The sequence below is a fragment of the Nesoenas mayeri genome (assembly GCF_963082525.1).
Source record: "Nesoenas mayeri genome assembly, chromosome: 20".
Taxonomy (NCBI): domain Eukaryota; kingdom Metazoa; phylum Chordata; class Aves; order Columbiformes; family Columbidae; genus Nesoenas; species Nesoenas mayeri.
This window is the reverse complement of record NC_137569.1, coordinates 2,148,963-2,168,226: the sequence shown is the minus strand read 5'-3', so window position 1 is coordinate 2,168,226 and position 19,264 is coordinate 2,148,963. Positions and strand designations below refer to the sequence as shown.

Below are 19,264 nucleotides of genomic sequence, written 5' to 3'. Positions count from 1 at the left end.
CTCCCTTCTCTTGCTACCTCTCCTTCCTTTCCTTTTTTCTTCTTTTAATTCCTTGTTCCACTTTATATCAGCCTGTGATTACACCATCACATTAACTTGGTCATTTTCACGTAATGATCTTCAATTCTAAGAGTATGAGTGCATATATGTATGTGCTAACCAATTATTGCACGTATCATGATGGAATTAAGCAGCGGAAAAGTATTCTTAGAGAGCAGAAAGCAATTTGAACAGTATGTATAATTATAATGGCACTTAACTCATATTACCCTTTTTTTGTTAATGAGAAATTATTTGTATACAGGTGAAGTGGTTCAACAGAATGAACCAATAGGGATATTAAAGCAAGAACAGATCATGGACCAACATAACGTAAAAATAATATAAGAAAAGCAAGTTAAAGAGAATTATTCTAGAAACTGGGCTGCTCTACAACTCCTGCACCTCTAAACCCCGTGGTTTGGTCTCTTACAGCTCGGTCCTGATCTCACTGGAATAAACGGCACAACTCGCTCTGATCTCAAACGCCTCCGTTCCTTCCACAACTGGACACTACGGGACACGTGGAAAACACGACATGTGGTTACAAACGTACAGTCTCCGTCATTACTGCCATGCAACCTCAAACATTTTAAATGGCCTTCCACCTGAACTCACCTAACGCGGCAACTACTGCGTGTCACCAGAAATGAGCTCATTTGTGGAAATGGGAGAAAAACTCAGTTTTCAGCCAGGTTTCTGGAGGGGATTTACAGAACGTGTAACTGAGCTGCCCAACACCTTGTGCTGCGGTTCACTGCCAGTTCTCAGCTGGACTCGCTGGAGCACAGGGGGCTCAGCCAAAAATCACACCCTCACCAAACCCCGGTCACACCTTCCGTTTGGAAGGAAAACCCCCAAAAAAAACCTCAAAAACCTTTTGAAAGGAATTCCATCCCACTGCTCAGAGTCCATGGAAACACTCAGACAAACTTCTATGGCCTTAGACCGGTCCTGAAGCTCTTGGACACACGGGAGAAGCTGGAACGTCCCAAAAAAACAACTGCAGTTTATAGTCAGTAACTCTGATATTGAGCCACCACAAAGCACTTACTATCCAACTGTTCAAACTCCAGCTCCAGATTACCAGGTTGGAAATCCACGTTCCGAAAAGTTCCCGGCTATAAATATATTACCCTGCTTGCAGTGGTACTTCACGAGCTATGTTAGAATATATCATAATAGTTAAATTAATATTAATACATGGAAGTATTTACTAGCTGCTCAGAAAAATACAGAATGGTTTTCTTTCACTTTGAAACAGGCAACTGTCACACAAACAGTATTTTTAACCAGTTCTGTAATAAATTGTGTATTGATAACTATTTTTAGCTCTCACCTTCCAAATATTCACACACTAATATTCCCTCAGAAATTAAAATATGAATGTATCCACTAATTAGAGTCTTGTTACTTACTGATCTATATTTCAATCAATAAATGATTGTTTTTAATACAGAACAAGATTGTTCAGGAGGACAGTGTTACCCATCCATCAATCCAGAGCAAACTGTGAGTACAGACATGATTCAGCTGCATTCACTTGCTCTTATAAAGTCTTGAAACCCGAGTCTTTCCACGCTATCCCAATGTTCTTAATATTCTGAATTTTTACTCAACACAATCTGAGGTTATTAAATTGGGAAAAAAAAAAAGGGAGCAAATGCTGTTCTCAAATACAAACTGGAGTAAACTTCTGGAAATTTCTTTGATTTACAAAATCACAGTATGTCAGGGATTGGAAGGGACCTGGAAAGCTCACCCAGTGCAATCCCCCCATGGAGCAGGAACACCCAGATGAGGTTACACAGGAAGGTGTCCAGGCGGGTTGGAATGTCTGCAGAGAAGGAGACTCCACAACCCCCCTGGGCAGCCTGGGCCAGGCTCTGCCACCCTCACCAGGTACAAGTTTCTTCTCAAATTCAAGTGGAACCTCTTATGTTCCAGCTTAAACCCATTACCCCTTGTCCTATCATTGGTTGTCACCGAGAAGAGCCTGGCTCCATCCTCCTGACACTCACCCTTTAGATATCTGTAAACATGAATGCAGTCACCCCTCAGTGTCCTCTTGTCCAGCTCCAGAGCCCCAGCTCCCTCAGCCTTTCCTCACCCGGGAGATGCTCCACTCCCTTCAGCATCTTTGTTGCCCTGCGCTGGACTCTCTGCAGCAGTTCCCTGTCCTGCTGGAACTGAGGGGCCACAGCCGGACACAAGATTCCAGGTGTGGTCTCCCCAGGGCAGAGCAGAGGGGCAGGAGAACCTCTCTGACCTACTGACCACCCCCTTCTAACCCACCCCAGGTCCCATTGGCTTCCTGGCCACAAGGGCCCAGTGCTGGCTCATGGTCATCCTGCTGTCCCCAGGACCCCCAGGTCCCTTTCCCCTACGCTGCTCTCTAATAGGTCATTCCCCAACTTACATTGGAACCTGGGGTTGTTCCTGCCCAGATGCAAGACTCTACACTTGCCCTTGTTATATTTCATTGCATTTTTCCCTGCCCAACTCTCCAGCCTGTCCAGGTCTCTGATGGCAGCACAGCTTCCAGTGTCAGCCACTCCTCCCAGCTTGGTGTCATCAGCAAACTTGCTGACAGTCACTCTATTTCCTCGTCCAAATCGTTGATGAATATATTGAATAATACAGGCCCCAGCACTGCCCCCTGAGGCACTGCACTGGATCCAGGCCTCAACTGGACTGTGCCCCATTGACCACGACTCTCTGGCTTCTTCCTTTCAGCCAGTTCACAGTCACCTCACTCCCCGCTCATCCAGCCCACACTCCCTCAGTTCAGCTGTGAGGATGCTGTGGGACACTATGTCAAATGCCTCACTCAAGTCAAGGTAGATCACATCCACCGCTCTGCCATTTCTTCAACCATTAAGTGCGACAGAATCTGGAACCACAACAGTACCTTTCTGTGGGGTTCCCCGCACTCTTAGTCTCAAGACCTACACTCAACCCAATACAATTCTAAGCAACCTTCGAGGAAAAGGTCCAAGTTTTGTTGTATTCACACCATGTCTTTAAGGTGTACATCTTGCAGGGATGCGTTGAAGTGTTGGTTTCAGTGCCAAAACATTTGCCCTTCGGGAATGATGTTTCATAGCCAGCAAGAGCAGACCTTGGAAAACAAGATTACTCATGTGGTTGAACTTAATCAAGACAAATTAAAAAAAAAAAAGAGACTAGCACATCATATTGGTTTAGACATAGTTCTGCAAAACCTGCTGAGATGTCAACAAGTCTATTCTGACAACCATTGTAACTCAGGAATCTTTCATTTTATCACCATTTTACTTCAGCCCTGAGTTTTCATCAATACATTCCAACTCAACTTTGTTTCTTTCAGGAAACCTCCAAAGCCCACTTATTTTCAGTAACAGTAATGCCATTAAGAAAATATATTCTCATGCCATTGTGATATTTTAACAACGTGAAAACTATAAATCCTCATTATTCTGTAGATGCAAACACCCTCTCAGCTTTATAAATGATAACAAAACAATAATGCTGAAGGCAGGTGCTGAATGACTTGTTTCTGCTACGAACTCCTGCTCTTTACTTGCTCTTAGCCTGTCAGCACTTCATAAATTATTCCAAGAATTGAAATTAAAGCAGATTTGGCCTCACTTTTAAAAACGTTTGATTTAAAAGAATCTTCACAACACGCTAACTTTCAAGATTGTCGCATATTTTCACTGGAAGGGGTTGCGATGCAGGAAGAAGTGCAGGGCTTTGGGAATCAACACTGGAACCAAGCAAGTGATGCTAATGGAACCAGAACACCCACCCTTAGGATTCCTGTCCCCCATGAGAAACAACAGCTCCGGATTTGAGAACCAAGTGGGATAAAGAGTCGCGTTCTCCTTCTCGGCTGCGTATCCCAACTGTGTAACTACACCAACAACTCCAGGACACCCGGCTGTATTTTCATCCCAGTTGTATCTGTATCTACGGCAGGACTACAGTAGTAATTAAAACCCCTTTTAATGACACAGTTCTTGTTCTGCACCTCAACTGAAGCCAATATTTGTGCCATTTGTTACCAACCACTGACATTCACCTTCCCCAGCTGAAGGGAATGACAATGTCACCCACTAAAGTCAAGTTAAAGCCAAATACCACCATACTTGGGGAAATGTGTGTTGTTGATACGAATTAACTATTCTACCAGAATTTTGGAGGATTATTTCCATTATAAATGGAGGAGCACTGCGATGCAGATATATACGTGTCCAAAGAAAAACAGACGTAAACGTTTTCCACTGAAATGGCACAAAAAGTGGTGGGAGCAAAAGAAAGAAGAAAATGCAGCCTGGGAATCACACAGTGATTTTATATTCCCAACAAAGAGGCTTCAAATCCATCAGATTCACAAACCCTAAAGCCCTTATCCACAACTCCACAGCTAAACCCACCGAAATGGAAACAGAGATGATTGCTGAAGGTAAAAGTTTCACCGAGACTATATAAGCAGCAGCAAGAGAAAAATACTGCATGGAATTTGCAATTGCACAGGCAATTACTGAAAAAGTATATCTGCCTCAAAATACATACATTTCAATCAATTTATCACCGTGCCTTAAACAAGAAAACAAAGGCATGTTTCCAGTTGCCAAATGATGAAAACAGCAAGAAAAGGCAGGAGAGGCAATGGTAGGCTCCTTTATTCACCAGGCAGCAACTGTCAAATCTCCATCCATTTTGTTTACACAATTTTAGGTCTCATTAAGACCTTAATGGAAACAACATGATTTCTTCCCCCACCCAAAGCGTGTTTTTTATCTGCATTTCTCTGCAGGCCAGCAAAGCCCATATTTCTGAGCTAGCACTGGCACTAAACAAACCACAAAAGAGTCTTGTGAAAGACAGGCAACAATTTTTGAGTCTATTTCGTATATCCTCCTCTTTAATCTAAGCCTTTTAATCTTGTCTCAATCGAAAACCATTTCTGGTTGACAAGAGTCTCCGCTGCTCCGTGCAGAGACCGACACGTCCATTTCTAAGACAAAACCCATTTGCAAAACTCTCCACCCAGGGCCCTCGCTGTTCTTAGATCACGAAATTCCCAAGTGCTGTGTAAAATACATCTAGAAATGTTCTGAGAACTACTGCAGTGAACAGGTATTTTCTAGGAATAAGGCACTGTCACCTTCTTTTCTTTAGGGTTATATTTAGTGTCTTTGCTTTCCCAGCTTTGGTTTAGCTCCTGCTTAACAACCCTGTGTCCTAACGGAGCTCCCAGGACGTTCCTTCTGCTGCAGACAGAGACACAGGGGGTGATACACAAGGAACAAACTGTGAGCGGTAGGAACAAGAGCCACACACAAATATTCTACCAGATGTGGATAGATATAGCTGACAAGTGTCTTAGCTAGACTTAAAATTAAAAACAAACAAACAAAACCTCAACAAAACAACACAAAAGCCATACACAACCCCCCCAACAACAACAACTAATAAAAAATATCTATCTATATCTCCTAGCTGAAAGTTTCTACATTTTCCAAGTTGCAAGATGTCCAAACTTCTTCCATTCTTGCTTCCTGACCCCCATTGGTAGCACTATGTGCATCCTGAACTGAGCTCCAACACACCAAAACTTGTTCACATCTCTTCTGTCTCTACTTTTGTAACATGCTGCAAGTTTACATATTAAAACCAAAATCCCTTTGTATTTCTACCTCATATATCCTGATTTTAACAGAACTGTGGTTTATTTTTTCCCCCAGTGTGATAAGCTTGTTTTATTATGATTCTGCAGTACCCGTTTTACTCGCTTCATCTCTCTTCCTGCAGCACTTTGCTCACTGCTGATCTGGCTCATTTTCAAGAGGCCATCACTGATGGTTTCTGTCTGTAAGCAACTCAGCGCTACAGTAATAAAGGAAGCTATAGAGGAAAAATAGAGCATTGCTTTGGAAAGATATTGTCATAATTTTTGTCCACTGGAAAATAATTCATTTTCTCAACTTCTCTGCTACTTAAAAATTAAACACCCTCTCAAAATTAAAAGAGAAAAAACCAAAAGCAAATGCATTTCTTTGACAATGCTTGATGGTGAACACACATCCATAGTTGAAAAGTGAAGTTATGCAGCGCTTCCACCTATGGATCAGCCATGCAAGCAAACGAATTAAAAAAAGAGAAATCCCAAATTAAAAAGTCTAAGCACAGAGTTATTTTCAGTGAGGACAGCAAATGAATTATAGGCATGCTGGGTTCGAACCGGGAACTCACCATGGAGCTTTTATGGAAAAACATCCTGCTCCAAACAGGTAAGGTCTTCACGTAAAGGGGAAAAATGCACAGAAATTAGATGAGAACTCAATTACCAACAAGTACACTGTATATCATGCTATTCAGATTTATGCAGAAGGTAAACAAAAGAGTTTTTTATCACCGTTCATGATGCCCTGAAAGAAATGAGACCTTGAATTAACCAACATGCTGATGCTCACGGAACGGCCCCCAGACAACGCAAACCCACAGGAAGGACTCGAACCCCGGGCCTGAGGTCGGGCCAGCTCAGGTCTCCTGAAACCTGCCGACAGCCTTCAACGGACAATACAGGCAGAACTCGGAGAAAAAGGCAATTAGCATCAAAAGCAACAAATAGGTGGGTGTTTGCTCTGAAACACTGAAGGTCTGAGTGGGACGGTTCTAGAAATGGACTGAAAAGAGGCAAGTCCTACATAAAAACAAGCACAGGTACAAGCACAAGCTTTTCCAGGAACTGACTCAGCCCTTTTCCCGGGACAGAAACACACTATTTAATTAAAAATCTTTTATGACACAGCAATCATATTCCCCCACCTGCAAGCTTGCACTGAATGTGGGCAAGAGAACCCTCGGCTATTGCAAATTTATTTGATGTCATTAATATGATCCGCAGAGTCACCACACTCCGTCCCTGAGCTGAAAGCCATTCTAACGGCTCCAGAGAAGATCAGCCCGTTGCACCGTCGAGATATTTCATGGAAAGGTGAGTCTTCTACATAATCCATAGCCAATATCATTTAAAACCTAGAACCTGTCTAGTGTCAGTGTGGAGAGCCACGGGTGAGCGGTCGAATCTGACTGGGAGCTTAGAATTTCTCATTTATGATCCTGGATGTTTTGGCAAATCCCTTTTTCCCCTCTCTGCCTCAGTTTCTCTGTCAGCAAGAAGGAGGTAAATGACATTTAGCTGAGCTCATCAGAATATTTCAGAAGATAACAAAGGCCTTGTTTGAAATCTTTTTGCACAACATACTACGTTGACCTGATTACATACTATGTTGGCCTGATACTATGTTGACCTGATAACAAATTATCTGTTTTAATTACAAATTGACCCAGGTGGATACGTGCTTCAACGGAAGGCTTTGTTTGTTTTTAATGTATCATGAAGTAAATGTAATTGGATGTCACAAGACTACACTAGAGTCTCAAAAGGCGTGCGAGACAAATCGCCTCTCCCTCCATCCTCACGAGACGTCGTTTCTTTTCAGATGACCGTTTTTTCTCCCTATGATATTTATATAAGCAATAGTTTTGGGCTATTTCCTTCACCCAGTGCGGATTGTTCGCTGAGAGAGAGGGGGATGTAGGAATGAGAACCCAGCCCTGAAGAGACAGCAGCAGATGGGCTGCGCTGGGCGACAGCACCAGAGCGACGCCGCGAAAACCCACAGCGACCAAGACGTTCCCCAGGAGAACCGCGGAATGAGGCTGATTTACCACTCCAAGCTCCAACAGAAACCTCTCGGCTGATTCTGAGCTTCGGCAAAAAAACTGAAACATCCTTTGATTTTGTGTTATCGTGTTTAGTAAAAACTACTTGAGCTTTCAATAAGCTGCGCCATACCCAGCGACTCGAACACTCATCACTATGTGCTGCCTTAGTGAGAATCCTTTCATAACTAGTGACAGCTGAACAAAGTTTAATGCGGATAAATGTATTTCGTATCCATTACAAATCATTACAACAGTTGCTTTATTACCAAAATGTATTATAAAAGCTAAAGGTGACCCAAAAACAAGAGAGCAATGGGCTGAATGTCTGGGTGCAGCACGCAGAAGAGCTGCCCTGCCTCTGTATTCTTTACCTTCAGGTTTTCATTTTTTTCTTGACTTTTTTAATTGCTTTTTCCTTCTTGATTATATCATGACATCATAACTTTGCACTCCCTGTTTTTGCTTGCTTCAGTAGTAGAACCTGGGCTAAATTAAGCTCTCTGAGTCAAAACCAAAACAAATGGGTATCAGAGATATTCAGCACGTATAATATAAAGACACTAAAATGATAAAATTGCATCAGACACTTCAGGTACTTTCCCCCTTCCCTGTTGGGGGTGGAATGAGGGATGGGATGAAGAATGGATAGAGTTCCCTGTTTAAAAACACACTCTCTAAATCTTTTGGATGGAAAATTACCCCAAAACAAGCAGTTTCATTCCTTCACCTACACGGTACTTTGGATGTCTCTGTTTTGACAAGACCCAACTAATGCAGGTTCCATCCTGGTGTCACTAGAGCTGTAATGAATCTGAGCATGAAGTATGATACAAATATAACAACCACATCCCTGGAGAAAGAGAAAACAAGTGCTGCTGTCTGAGAAGCCAACTTTGACGAGAGTTTTTCTTTCGGGGCAATTATTGTATCTTTTCTTTCCCTCCTTCTTATTAGAGCTCGTCTGTGTCCCCACATTCTTCCAAAGGGGAAACTCACTCCAACTCAAGCCACAAGCACAAGGAACGTTTATAGAGCTATTGCAAAGCACAAAGCTGTCTTCAACACCCCCTGATTCACGGCTGGTTATAGAGCAGCATGAGACGGATCGTACAGTTCCTCCCCTTTCAAATCTATAAGCTCTTTGTGAACGAGCAATGAATTAACCCATTCACCAGACTTGAGAAGGAACTCAGCATTACTATTAAAATGTTGAGAGGGAAACTGAGGCACAGATATAGAAAGACTTATTAAATCTAGCTTTTTTTACTGTCTTACACCCCCTAATCTTTAAAGCTTAAGACACCTCCCTACTCATCAGTGTTGGAGCCCCTTTGGGAAAACCTGTCTGTCCCTTGGCATGTGCTGAGAACACGAGCTGCGGGAAAGCGACTCAATGGGATGACAAAATACAGGGACAAAACCAAAGCGGCTCGTGGAGGTGCAGGAATCACAATGAGAGACCTGAACAAGCAGAGGAAGAAGCCGAGGACAGGGAACAAGGACACGAGCGGGACGGCAACGCTGGGCGGTACTGAGCGCTGAGACCTGAGTCTCGCTCAGAATAAGGGAGTTTAATGACTGATCGGAAAATGTTCCAAACCCCACAAGTTTGAATGAGGAAATAAAAGCATCTGTGATGAGCAGCGCACAACGACACAACCCCAGATTTTGGGCTTTCATTCCCATAGGGCTCCAGCAAACACTTTTAAAAATTTACTGCCATTCCACTTGTCAAGTAAAATGAGGCGCTCTGCAGTTCTGCAGCTCTGCTTGAGACAGACGGTATTAAGAGCACCGATCAGTCCTTTCAGTACCTGAAAAATATTTTGCTGTCTTGGAGACGAGCAGAAAAAAAAAACCAAAAAACCCCTCACAACTTGATTTTTTGCTTAAGAAAATCCACAAAAATTTAATTAAGATGTCTAGTATTAAAAAGGCTTTTGATACGTTAATAGTAAACTGACAAATCCAGAACTGCTGATTATATGGTATTCTTTCAGCCTTGCTTTCCACTTCTAGAAATGTATTGCGAGAGATAAAATGTTGAATTCTTTAAAAGCAGGGGATGTGCTCTGAGGGATTGGAAGACCTGCCGGATAGCGAACCCGCGTCCTGGGATCGCTGCGCGAGCACACGGTTCAGCAGCTGCTCCCGCGGGATCCTCGTTCCCCGCAGCGGCGCTCAGAGGTGCTGCCCACGTAGGTGTAAATACATCTGTCCGCTGCCATTCGCCGCGATTCGCGCCTCCCACACTTCCAGGGAGAGGCAGATGGTCCCTGTCCTGTCTAAATATTACACTGTACAGACTCACATCGCTATGTGTTTCGAGAAATATGAGGGCAGATGTTAAATATGTTAAACACACGCTTTGCCCCCTGGAGGTTTAAGTTAAGGCTGCTGTCTCAATTTGGTCATTTTAGGCACGCCAGGCTTCTCGGATCCCAGGCATTCCTCTGAAATCCCTGCTTTCAAATGCGGCTTTTCATGTTAATTTTGTGTACTTTCATCCGATTTCTTGGACGCAGAACAAATGAAGGAAGCGCTCAGCTTCGCATCACACATCTACGCGGGGTTCGCTGAAAATGATGATCCTCATTCATGAAAACTCTATTTACACAGCGGGGTATTTCCCATGACGGTGGTTTTCCCCCTTACATAAGCCTCACTAATACTTTAAACTTAATTACTTTTAAAAATTACACAAAATAATAGGACAGGGACAGTTCATGAACAGTCAGGTTTACTTAAAGAAAACTATGATGATGAGCACTCTCTGAATACGTTTATGATATTTAAGAATAAAACATTAAATAAAATAATGCGGATTTATTCAATTTGCAACAGTTGTAGGCAAGTTTGCTGGTATCAGCCCAGCATTAAGGAAACAGCCTTTGTAAAGGCCGCTGTGTGAATTACTATTGCAAAGCAAGCGATTTTGCCAAAGCATCATCCTGGGCACCGCTCAGCCCACCTCACCTTCCCCCGGCAGAGCCTCAGGTGGCTTCTCATTTCCTTTCTGTCTTGTCCCTCCTAGTTCTAAGTGTCTATTCAACTTGTAGGACCAATAGAGCCCAGAATAACATTTCTGTCCTTCTCCGACTGTCCTCTTTGAGTGACCTTCTTGATATTTTCCCTGTGTCAAGAGCTGTATTTCCTGCACACCCTCCTCTCCCTGCTCCCGCCTCCCCTCCCGTCCTCGGCCGCGACCACACTTCTCTATACTTCCAAAATTCACCCCATTGCTGGCACAATCTTTGTCCCTAACCTGCATTTAAATGGTAAGCAGGAAATAAACAAGCAAAAATAAGCAATTAAAGTGTAGATGTGGAAGAAGTTAAACCACATCACCACCCCTCATGCTGTTTCTTTACTGTTTCATAAGTTCCATTGGCAATTTTCTATGAAGCTCAGGAACTGATGTGCAGAGAGCAACTGTGTGTTTGCAGCTCAACGTTTGGCTCAACAAGCCGCATGAAATTCCTGTTTCCAGCAGTGAGAACAGGACTGGATTGTTAGATAGACATGTACATAGACACACGTATATATGCGAATACATATATAGCCTTCAGATCATCGCCATGCGTATTTAGTGCACTAAACAAAGCAATAACACATTTTACAGGGTGTCCTGAATGCTCAAGCACAGAATATGGGAATTACTCGGGGAGAGGGGGAACGTCTATGAGCTCTCGCCTGAAATATCATTCCCGGTTCACAAAACACAAGGCAAAATTCACCTCCCTGTCAGGGTTTGAGCAAGAAAGCACCGAAGCGAGCGAGACAGCGCCTGCACCCGTCTGCCAACACAGGGAAAACGTTATGAACCTGTAAGACTCGCAACTGTTTCAACCAACCACACGCCATACGCGATCTATTTTGCTTAAAAATGTAAAAGCAATCTGTAAATGAATTGACTTTTAACTAGAAAATATTCAGGGTTTTGAACAACAAAAAGGTGAGAGGGAAATATATATATATATATATATATATAAAATAATCAGCCAGTGGCTTTATGCATTAATCGCAAAAAAGATTCGAAATTTAGCAAGAGAAAAATATCAACTGCTGAACAGTATCAATTTACTTAAAATTGTTTAGAGAGCTCACAAAATCTTCTTAGTTATTACAACGTATATGTATTTAGCAGAGATATTTTGAAGTGCTTTATCGTGGCACAGGGAGAAGTACCAAAGTGCAGCTGGCTCCGGAATGGAAGTCCACACGTGAGTCTCATAGTACAGAGCAGGCACTTCAGAGGAAAAATAAGGTCAAGAAAACAGCGGGATTAAGTTTGCTCTTTCTACTCAACCTGGCTTACTGGCTTTCCATTTCTGATAGGCAAAAATAATTTCTGCTTGAAAAGTTTGGAAATCAAAATAAACAAATGTACTAGAAAAAAAAAGGCAAAACCATAACTTATTCTGATTGAATACAGCTCTGCTTGTGTTCCGTACCAGTTCCTGGTGTGAAACTTCTCCTGCTGTCAGCGTACGGTATTTCCCATATGGCAGACTGCACGGGAATGACCCACCCAAACGAATCCTCCTCAGTTTTGAGACATTTGTTTTCAGGTTTTGTTTACTTATCTGATGCTGCTTTTCTTGTCTCCTCTTCCCCCCACCCCCATTCTGTTGCCATTAAATGACACGGAGCGAAATTAAAAGAAGGAATAAAACTAAGCACCACTAGTAACACGAATATAGTAATAACGAACGTTAAGAAAGGTCAGTGCAGAGACACTCACCCTGTGCGCTTGGTGATGGTCCCCAGAGTCATTGGCTGCTTGATCTGAGCGAGAGGCAGCACCACGGTCAGACTTGGAAGGGGCAGCAGTCGAGGGTTCCCAGGATTATTGTTCGTGAAGTTATTGTAAGTGTCTTGGCTGTTCAATTTACCTTGATGGGATAGAGACGTAATAAAACACATTACTGGAATTTTTTCCTCCATTTATCATCTCTAACGACTACCTGAGATAAGCCTCTTGCAAGCAAAAACATATCAAAAACATATCTTTAAAAGTCATCTCCAGGTAAAAAACAAACGACAATGGAAGCAGCAAATAATTTTATATACGTGGTTAAGATTTCCTTGCGTGGAAGGGAAATGATTGATGCTGCTGCTGCTTGCCTGACAGTTCTGTGCCCCTAAAAGTTTCCAAGTTCAATTTGAAGACCAAGCTCTGGATTCCAATTCTCTATTTAAAAACAAAAATAGTATCTAGAAGGGAACGATTTTCCTAAGGTAGCACATACAGTGTTGGCAACTGAAAGTCCCGAAAAGGTCGCTTCTGTTGTCGCTACGGATAAAGGCACAAATAAGAGTAATCTGCTCAACTCAGCCTGGAGGAAAATCACAAGAAACTATATATATATATATAAAAAAGCCAAGCTACATGTAAAAATTACGAAAGTATCAAAAGAAGCAACAAACCTTATGTTCATTGAGAAAAGAAGAAAACAAAGTGTAGGTACTTCAAAAAGGAAGGGGAAAACCTAACAAAACGATCCCACCAACCCTAAATTTAGCTTGTTTCAAAGAGGCCTGAGCTGGATTTGCGCCCAGTCCAGATACGCTTTCTTACTTTCTGCATCATTCTGTAGTCACAACCTTTCATTTTTCAGTTAGAAAAGGAAACTAGCTACAAATTTCATGAACGGCAAAGAAAGAAACGTGAAGAAACCAAAGAAAGAAGTTAAACAAAAAAAGGGGCCAGTCTGTTTATAACAGAATCAAAAGTACTTAAAACAGACAAGCAACCATGAATTAAAAGGTTTAGATCATTAACTTGTTTTTCTGTGTTCCTATAATGCTGTGAAACGCTGGCTTTGTTCTTAATCAAAAGGGAGCCATATTGGGAATTAGGTTCCTAAACAACCGATGCATTCTACAGAGATATTATACAAATCCCAGGCCAAATCCATACGAGCTGACTGAAGAGCAGGCGCCTTTTTTCAAGGAAGAAAAACAGCACAGAAAAGGGTTTCTCACAGGAAGCTGCCTGAAAAGCCTTAATGGTACTTCAGATGGATTGAAAATAGGAAAAGGAAGGCGGAAAATTCTTAATGAATGTCTCATCATCCTAAAGACACTCAATGCTTCCTTTACTCTTCTTTTAATACTATATAACTGTAAGCTTAGGGGTTTTATTTGTTTTTTCTCCAAAGTCCAGAGACCTCTGCAGCTTAGAAAAGCACAATAACAAAAATGATGAAATTACAAAGTGTGTTTTGTGTTAAGTATCCGCCCCGCACATTGGTCAATACATTTTAAGAGAAATAGCGAGGCTTTAATGAATAACAAGCCTATTCAAGCCTCAGAGAGCAGATTTCACTAACAGCAATTTTCCTGCACCAACTCGGAGTAAAAAGAAACAGGAAAGGGGGAAAAATATTAAAAAAAGAGCTCAGGTTTAAATTCAGACTGAGATGCGATTTATTTTTCTTAAGATTAGTTTCATACCGCATTCTTGGTTCTTGCAGAAAGGAGTGTGAATGCTTTTCTGCATTATTCTCTAATTAGTTACTGTTGCATGTAACCAAGGCCGCTCTGCAAGTCTCTCGCTCTCCTGTGTTCCCCCTGAGCCACAGAGGGGGCTCCAAATGCCTGTCATTTGTTTTCTTTTACTTGTTAGGAATATAATGATTAACTATGAACTACTGAACCAAATGACTGTGTTGTAACAGTCTCTCTCGAGCCACATTTAATTACTCAGTGCCCTCCGCTCCCAAGGCCGGGGAGTTTTCCATATGCAAAACCTTCCGTTGATTCAATAGAATATTTGCATGCAGAGAAATGCGGCATTTACACATGTCCTTCCTGCACAAGGATGAGCTGCTCTATTTCCATACAAGTTGAGGAATGCCGAGGCACTTAAGGATTCTCACAGAACTGCAGCATTAAGCCATCACTTAAGAGTTTTTTATTAATTGTAGCAACAACATCCTACAAATTTTTAGGCTCAGCGTTGCCTGCTGAGACACAAAGTCCCATCAGCGCGGCCTCAGGACCCGTTTGCTCAAAATCTGCAACAAAACTGCCACCGTATCATCCACCCAAAACACGAGCCACATGTTATCCCACAAATACTCGAAGGGAAAACGGATCGAGGATAAAAGTGAAGAAAGAAAACAACACAATGGGCTTTGTTGTCAGGCAGAGGGGCCTATTCCCAAACCAGCCATCACTAACGGCCTCGCTGCCACCGCCGAGAAAGGGGAGGCCCGAAAGCGCCGGACAAAAGAAATCCCAGCAGACAAAGAAATAACAAATTAAATGCGCCATTATAAAACACAGATGCTACAAGGAAAATAAACTTCACAAGATTTACTGGGTTTTGACAAAGCTGGATGTCTGTGGAAAAGACATCAGGAGCGGCTCCCAGGTCCGGCCTGGCCGCGCTCCTTGTCACCCGCCGCCAACCACCGTTGGGAAGTTATCGATGGCTACAAGTTTTATTTATGATTATTTTCTTTACAACTACGGCTAAACCTATACGATACTCTTCAGGGATGACCGCAAGATTTAAACATTGGATCAAATCACACATTTCTGAGTTTTCAAAATGTATTTTTGGATATGAAAGGGAAACGTGCCAGACTTAGTAGCTTGTGACAGTGAATAAAAATATTCAGTAACTGAAAGGAACTAGTACAGTAAAATTGTCCTCTTCCCATCAACTTAGAGCCTCAATGAATTCAGAACTAAGGTGCGATCCAGCACCTCTCGCTGTCATAATAAAATTATTCTACGCTGATTTTTTTTCCAGTTTTCTTTCGTTACTCCCATACAAAAAGCTTAGTAACGTGGTGTTATTAGCATTCAAACCCCACTTGATCAGCATTTATATCTCACAATATTTAACAGACTGCATTTCAAAGTGTGCCGCGTAATCTAGTGACATTAACACTACATATAAACATCTTTAATTTGGTAAATAAAAAGGCAGTAACTCCAGGCTACGCAATCCTGGGCAGGCCGAGTTACACAAAAATGAACTGTGTTTGGCCATTATTTCTGTTCAGTGCAATACTGAAGATTCCTCAACTAAACAGTCACCAACGCAAGGGAAATAAAATCATTTCAAACCGGCAGACAGAAAAGGGCAGGAAAAACAGAAGTGTCATGGATGTGGCGGTTTATTTTTGCTGTGCTTTTTATCCAATACACAAAGTTTCCTGGATGAGAATGGAAAGCTTCCCAGCTTCAGTTCCAAGACTTTCACCCCGGTTTCTGACCTTTTCTCAGCCATGTTCCGGTATAATCTGTAATGGGCTGCAGTCGGAAGAGGAAACAGCGGCGCCCTGCTGAGAATCACTGCCTTGTGACCCGAGCGGAGAACCCGCGCTGGACACTCACCCAGAGCCGGTTACTGCCCAAGCGGCGCTTTCTTCAGTGAAACATGTTTTATCTTTCTTTGCAAAACATTGCACATTTTCCTAGAAAAAGTCAGGAATCTAATTGTTTTAGTTAGGGATCGTTTCTAAGCTAAGGTTGCGTTGCAATTTCCTTGAATTGTATCTTACCCAATTTAGCCTCATTTCACACTTTAACCCTAAATATTTGCAATACAATCAGATCCACTGAAGAAAATTATGTATTAGCTACAGCATGTATGCACATATCATCTAGCAAATTTTTCTCTCAGCTAAACTGGTTCAGGTCCAAAACCTATCATAAACTTGATCCCATTGAAACGCACGGGAGAAAATAACGCAGTTGGTTGTTTTCATAATGTTTTAAAACCGCTCGATCCTGAACCTTTTGAAATACAGCTACACTAAGTCTCATTCTTACCCTAAGAAAGCAGAACCTCCGCTGTGCATCCAGGAGGGCACGTGGTGGGTAGAACAGAGAAGGAACCACCGTGACCCCTTTGCCACCTGTCACCTCTACCTGGCCAAAGATGGATTAGGACAGACCAGTTCAAACCTCGAGCTGGGATTTGAACCTGTCATTTACTTCAAGACCCACTGATGTACAGCTGGCCATTTCGCCTCCCTCCATGTGTATTAATTCTTTTGCCTGCATGGAAAACAAAACGACATTGACAGTGCAAGGGAATCAAAAAGGAGAAGCAGCCACTTGTGCCAGAGCCCAGGTACCACGGCAGCAGCTGCAGGGACATCCACAGGGTAAAAAATACCTCCTTCAAAATCTGACACAAATATCTGCTGCTTCTCCTCCTCATTTTGGACAGATACCAGTCTGCTGTGCTAAAGTTCCTCAAAGAGCTGCACAGTGCCTTTTTCCTTGGAAAACAACCCCTCCACCACCACGCACACAACCCTCGCCTAATCATCATCTTTTGAGGTCGATTTAACTAAAAATATTGTTGGTGCAAAGCTCAAGTCCATTTATGGGCAAAACTCTCCTTGAAGACACAACAGCATCACAAGGTGGTTTCCAGATGTTGGCTCCGGGCTTAGCACAGCCATAACATGGCAGCAGCAACACTTTGCCTGGTTTCCACTGATGGTTACCAGCAAAATCACCCAACGTGGCCTTTCTGCTCTTAGATCACCTCCCATGAATGGCAGCCACAGGCAGCGAGGGGTCCAGACATCATCATATCTGCACCAGAACTTGCACCTTCAACGCTTCACGAGTTAAAAACCGGCATGATTAGTCTCTTGTAACTACTACGGGTGTAGTTATGGAGTATTTTGTGAACCAGCGGGAAGGTGCAATGCCAGGCCAGCCCTGGAGCAGAAGCTGTGGCTGGAGCCACCACATCGCTGGACTGTTGCAAACTCTTCCAGGAATGGGCTACGTGAGCTCCAGCTTCACGCTCCACTAACCTGGTTACTGTACAAGCAGCTTCCAGGTGCCGGGTAGAGATTCTGTTACTCCAGTTTCTTGCACACGGGAATTTTACTAACAGGAACAATGCCGAAGCGCTTGAGAAAAGCAGTATGTAGGATTACTGCCCCTTGTCATGTCTATCAGTCATAATTCATATCAACACAGCTTTCAGCTCAAAGCCTTCTTCCAGGGATGACTCCGAGTCGCTGCAGCATTGTGAAATGTAGAAAATCTGGGCATCTCAGACTTCTCTTCCAAATGATACAGAATAAAATCATCATTATGTACCCTTTATCTTTTTTAATTAGGACAACAGAGACAGAATAACTGGTCAGCTTGGTTAGAAACTGCACAATGACTGGTCTGGGAATTTCGGAAGGACACCTCTGTGTGCAGCTGTGTTGGGTGAGGAGATAGGGACAGTTGAATAGCAGCTCCTTCCCCAAAGGGCTCAGCATAGCATATTAGAATTTATATGGACGATAAACTACATGTTAATACATTTGGGTTTTTTTTTTACCTACACCTTTATTTCGCTTCCTCTGGCTGCAACAATTTGCTCAAATATTTTAGCATCCGAATTCAACCCAGGTTGAACACACAGTATTTATCGCAAGATATGCAAAAAAAAAAAAAAAAGTGCCTTGAGAACCACTACATAGGAGAAGTTGATAATAATATCCATGGATAATGATAATAAATGGCTTGTCTGAGACACCCCCAGAACAGGAACCGGAGCAGAGCGCAGCGATCTCTGCACTCCCGCCCGCCGCACCCCTCGGCTGCTCCGCTCTTTTCCCCATGACCGCTCAGGATGTTTTCTGGCTCTGTGACAGCATCGTGACTCAGGTCATGAGAAGTGTCAAAGATGCATTTCCTTGAGATGGGAAAAAGCAACAGATTTTAACAGCCCACAAAGACTAAGCAAAAAAGAATAAGCCCAATCAGCATATTTAAGTGTAAAGATAAACCTTTTGAAAGATACAAGTATATTTTATTTCCAATCTTAATGCTTACGTTTCTTTCCATAAAGTGTTTACGTTTTTCAGGCTACCAAAAATGCACAGTTGATTTAAATGCCTTACTTAAGAATAACCTCCAAGACAACAGGAGCAGCAGCATTTACTGCGCAATCAATCACGGATCCCATACATGGGGGCTCCCCCCGGACACCCCATGCTGGGGCAGCACAAGGAGTTTGGGCCTGAGCTCAGCAGGTCCAGCAGATAGAGCGATTGTTCCTTCCCTGGCTGGTTACGACCACAGACCTTCACATGCTTCCACCTTCCCTCTTGCTTGTCATACAACACCCTCCACACTTGAACCTCCTCCTTCCGCTGATATGGTCTCTTGAAAAACTCTAGCTTCTACTTTCTCACCTTCTGATCCAACCTGGCACGGGCTCGTATCAGGTGAGCAAAGCTACTTTTTGTCATTTTGCTGATGGCAGCCCCCTCGAGCCACTTACATTCCTTGACCCACCAACAAATTTCTGGAGCACGCTGTCCCCCTGTGCCAAACCCCTCAGACTCTCCTCCCGACCCCATCCCAGCTTTTCCCTTCTGTGCTTTGGACACCAACATCACCCAGAAAACTCCTCCTTCCCTCAGCGAGCAGCTCTTCTCAGCTGGCTCCTCATGTCAAAGCTCCATCTCGGTGACTCATTTCTCCTCAAACCACTGTTCACATCTACGCAAGTGTACAT

At 42.9% G+C, this 19,264-nt stretch overlaps 1 protein-coding gene across 2 annotated transcripts in view; it reads right to left on the bottom strand.

The window, feature by feature from the left end:
* Positions 1–19,264, bottom strand: part of BCAS3 (BCAS3 microtubule associated cell migration factor) — a 282,873-nt gene that overhangs the window by 184,642 nt on the left and 78,967 nt on the right. For both annotated transcript variants that reach the window (XM_080357114.1, XM_080357115.1), the window contains exon 16: positions 12,503–12,653. In XM_080357114.1, the coding sequence (XP_080213240.1) occupies positions 12,503–12,653 (151 nt within the window). The remainder of the gene's footprint in view (positions 1–12,502; positions 12,654–19,264) is intronic.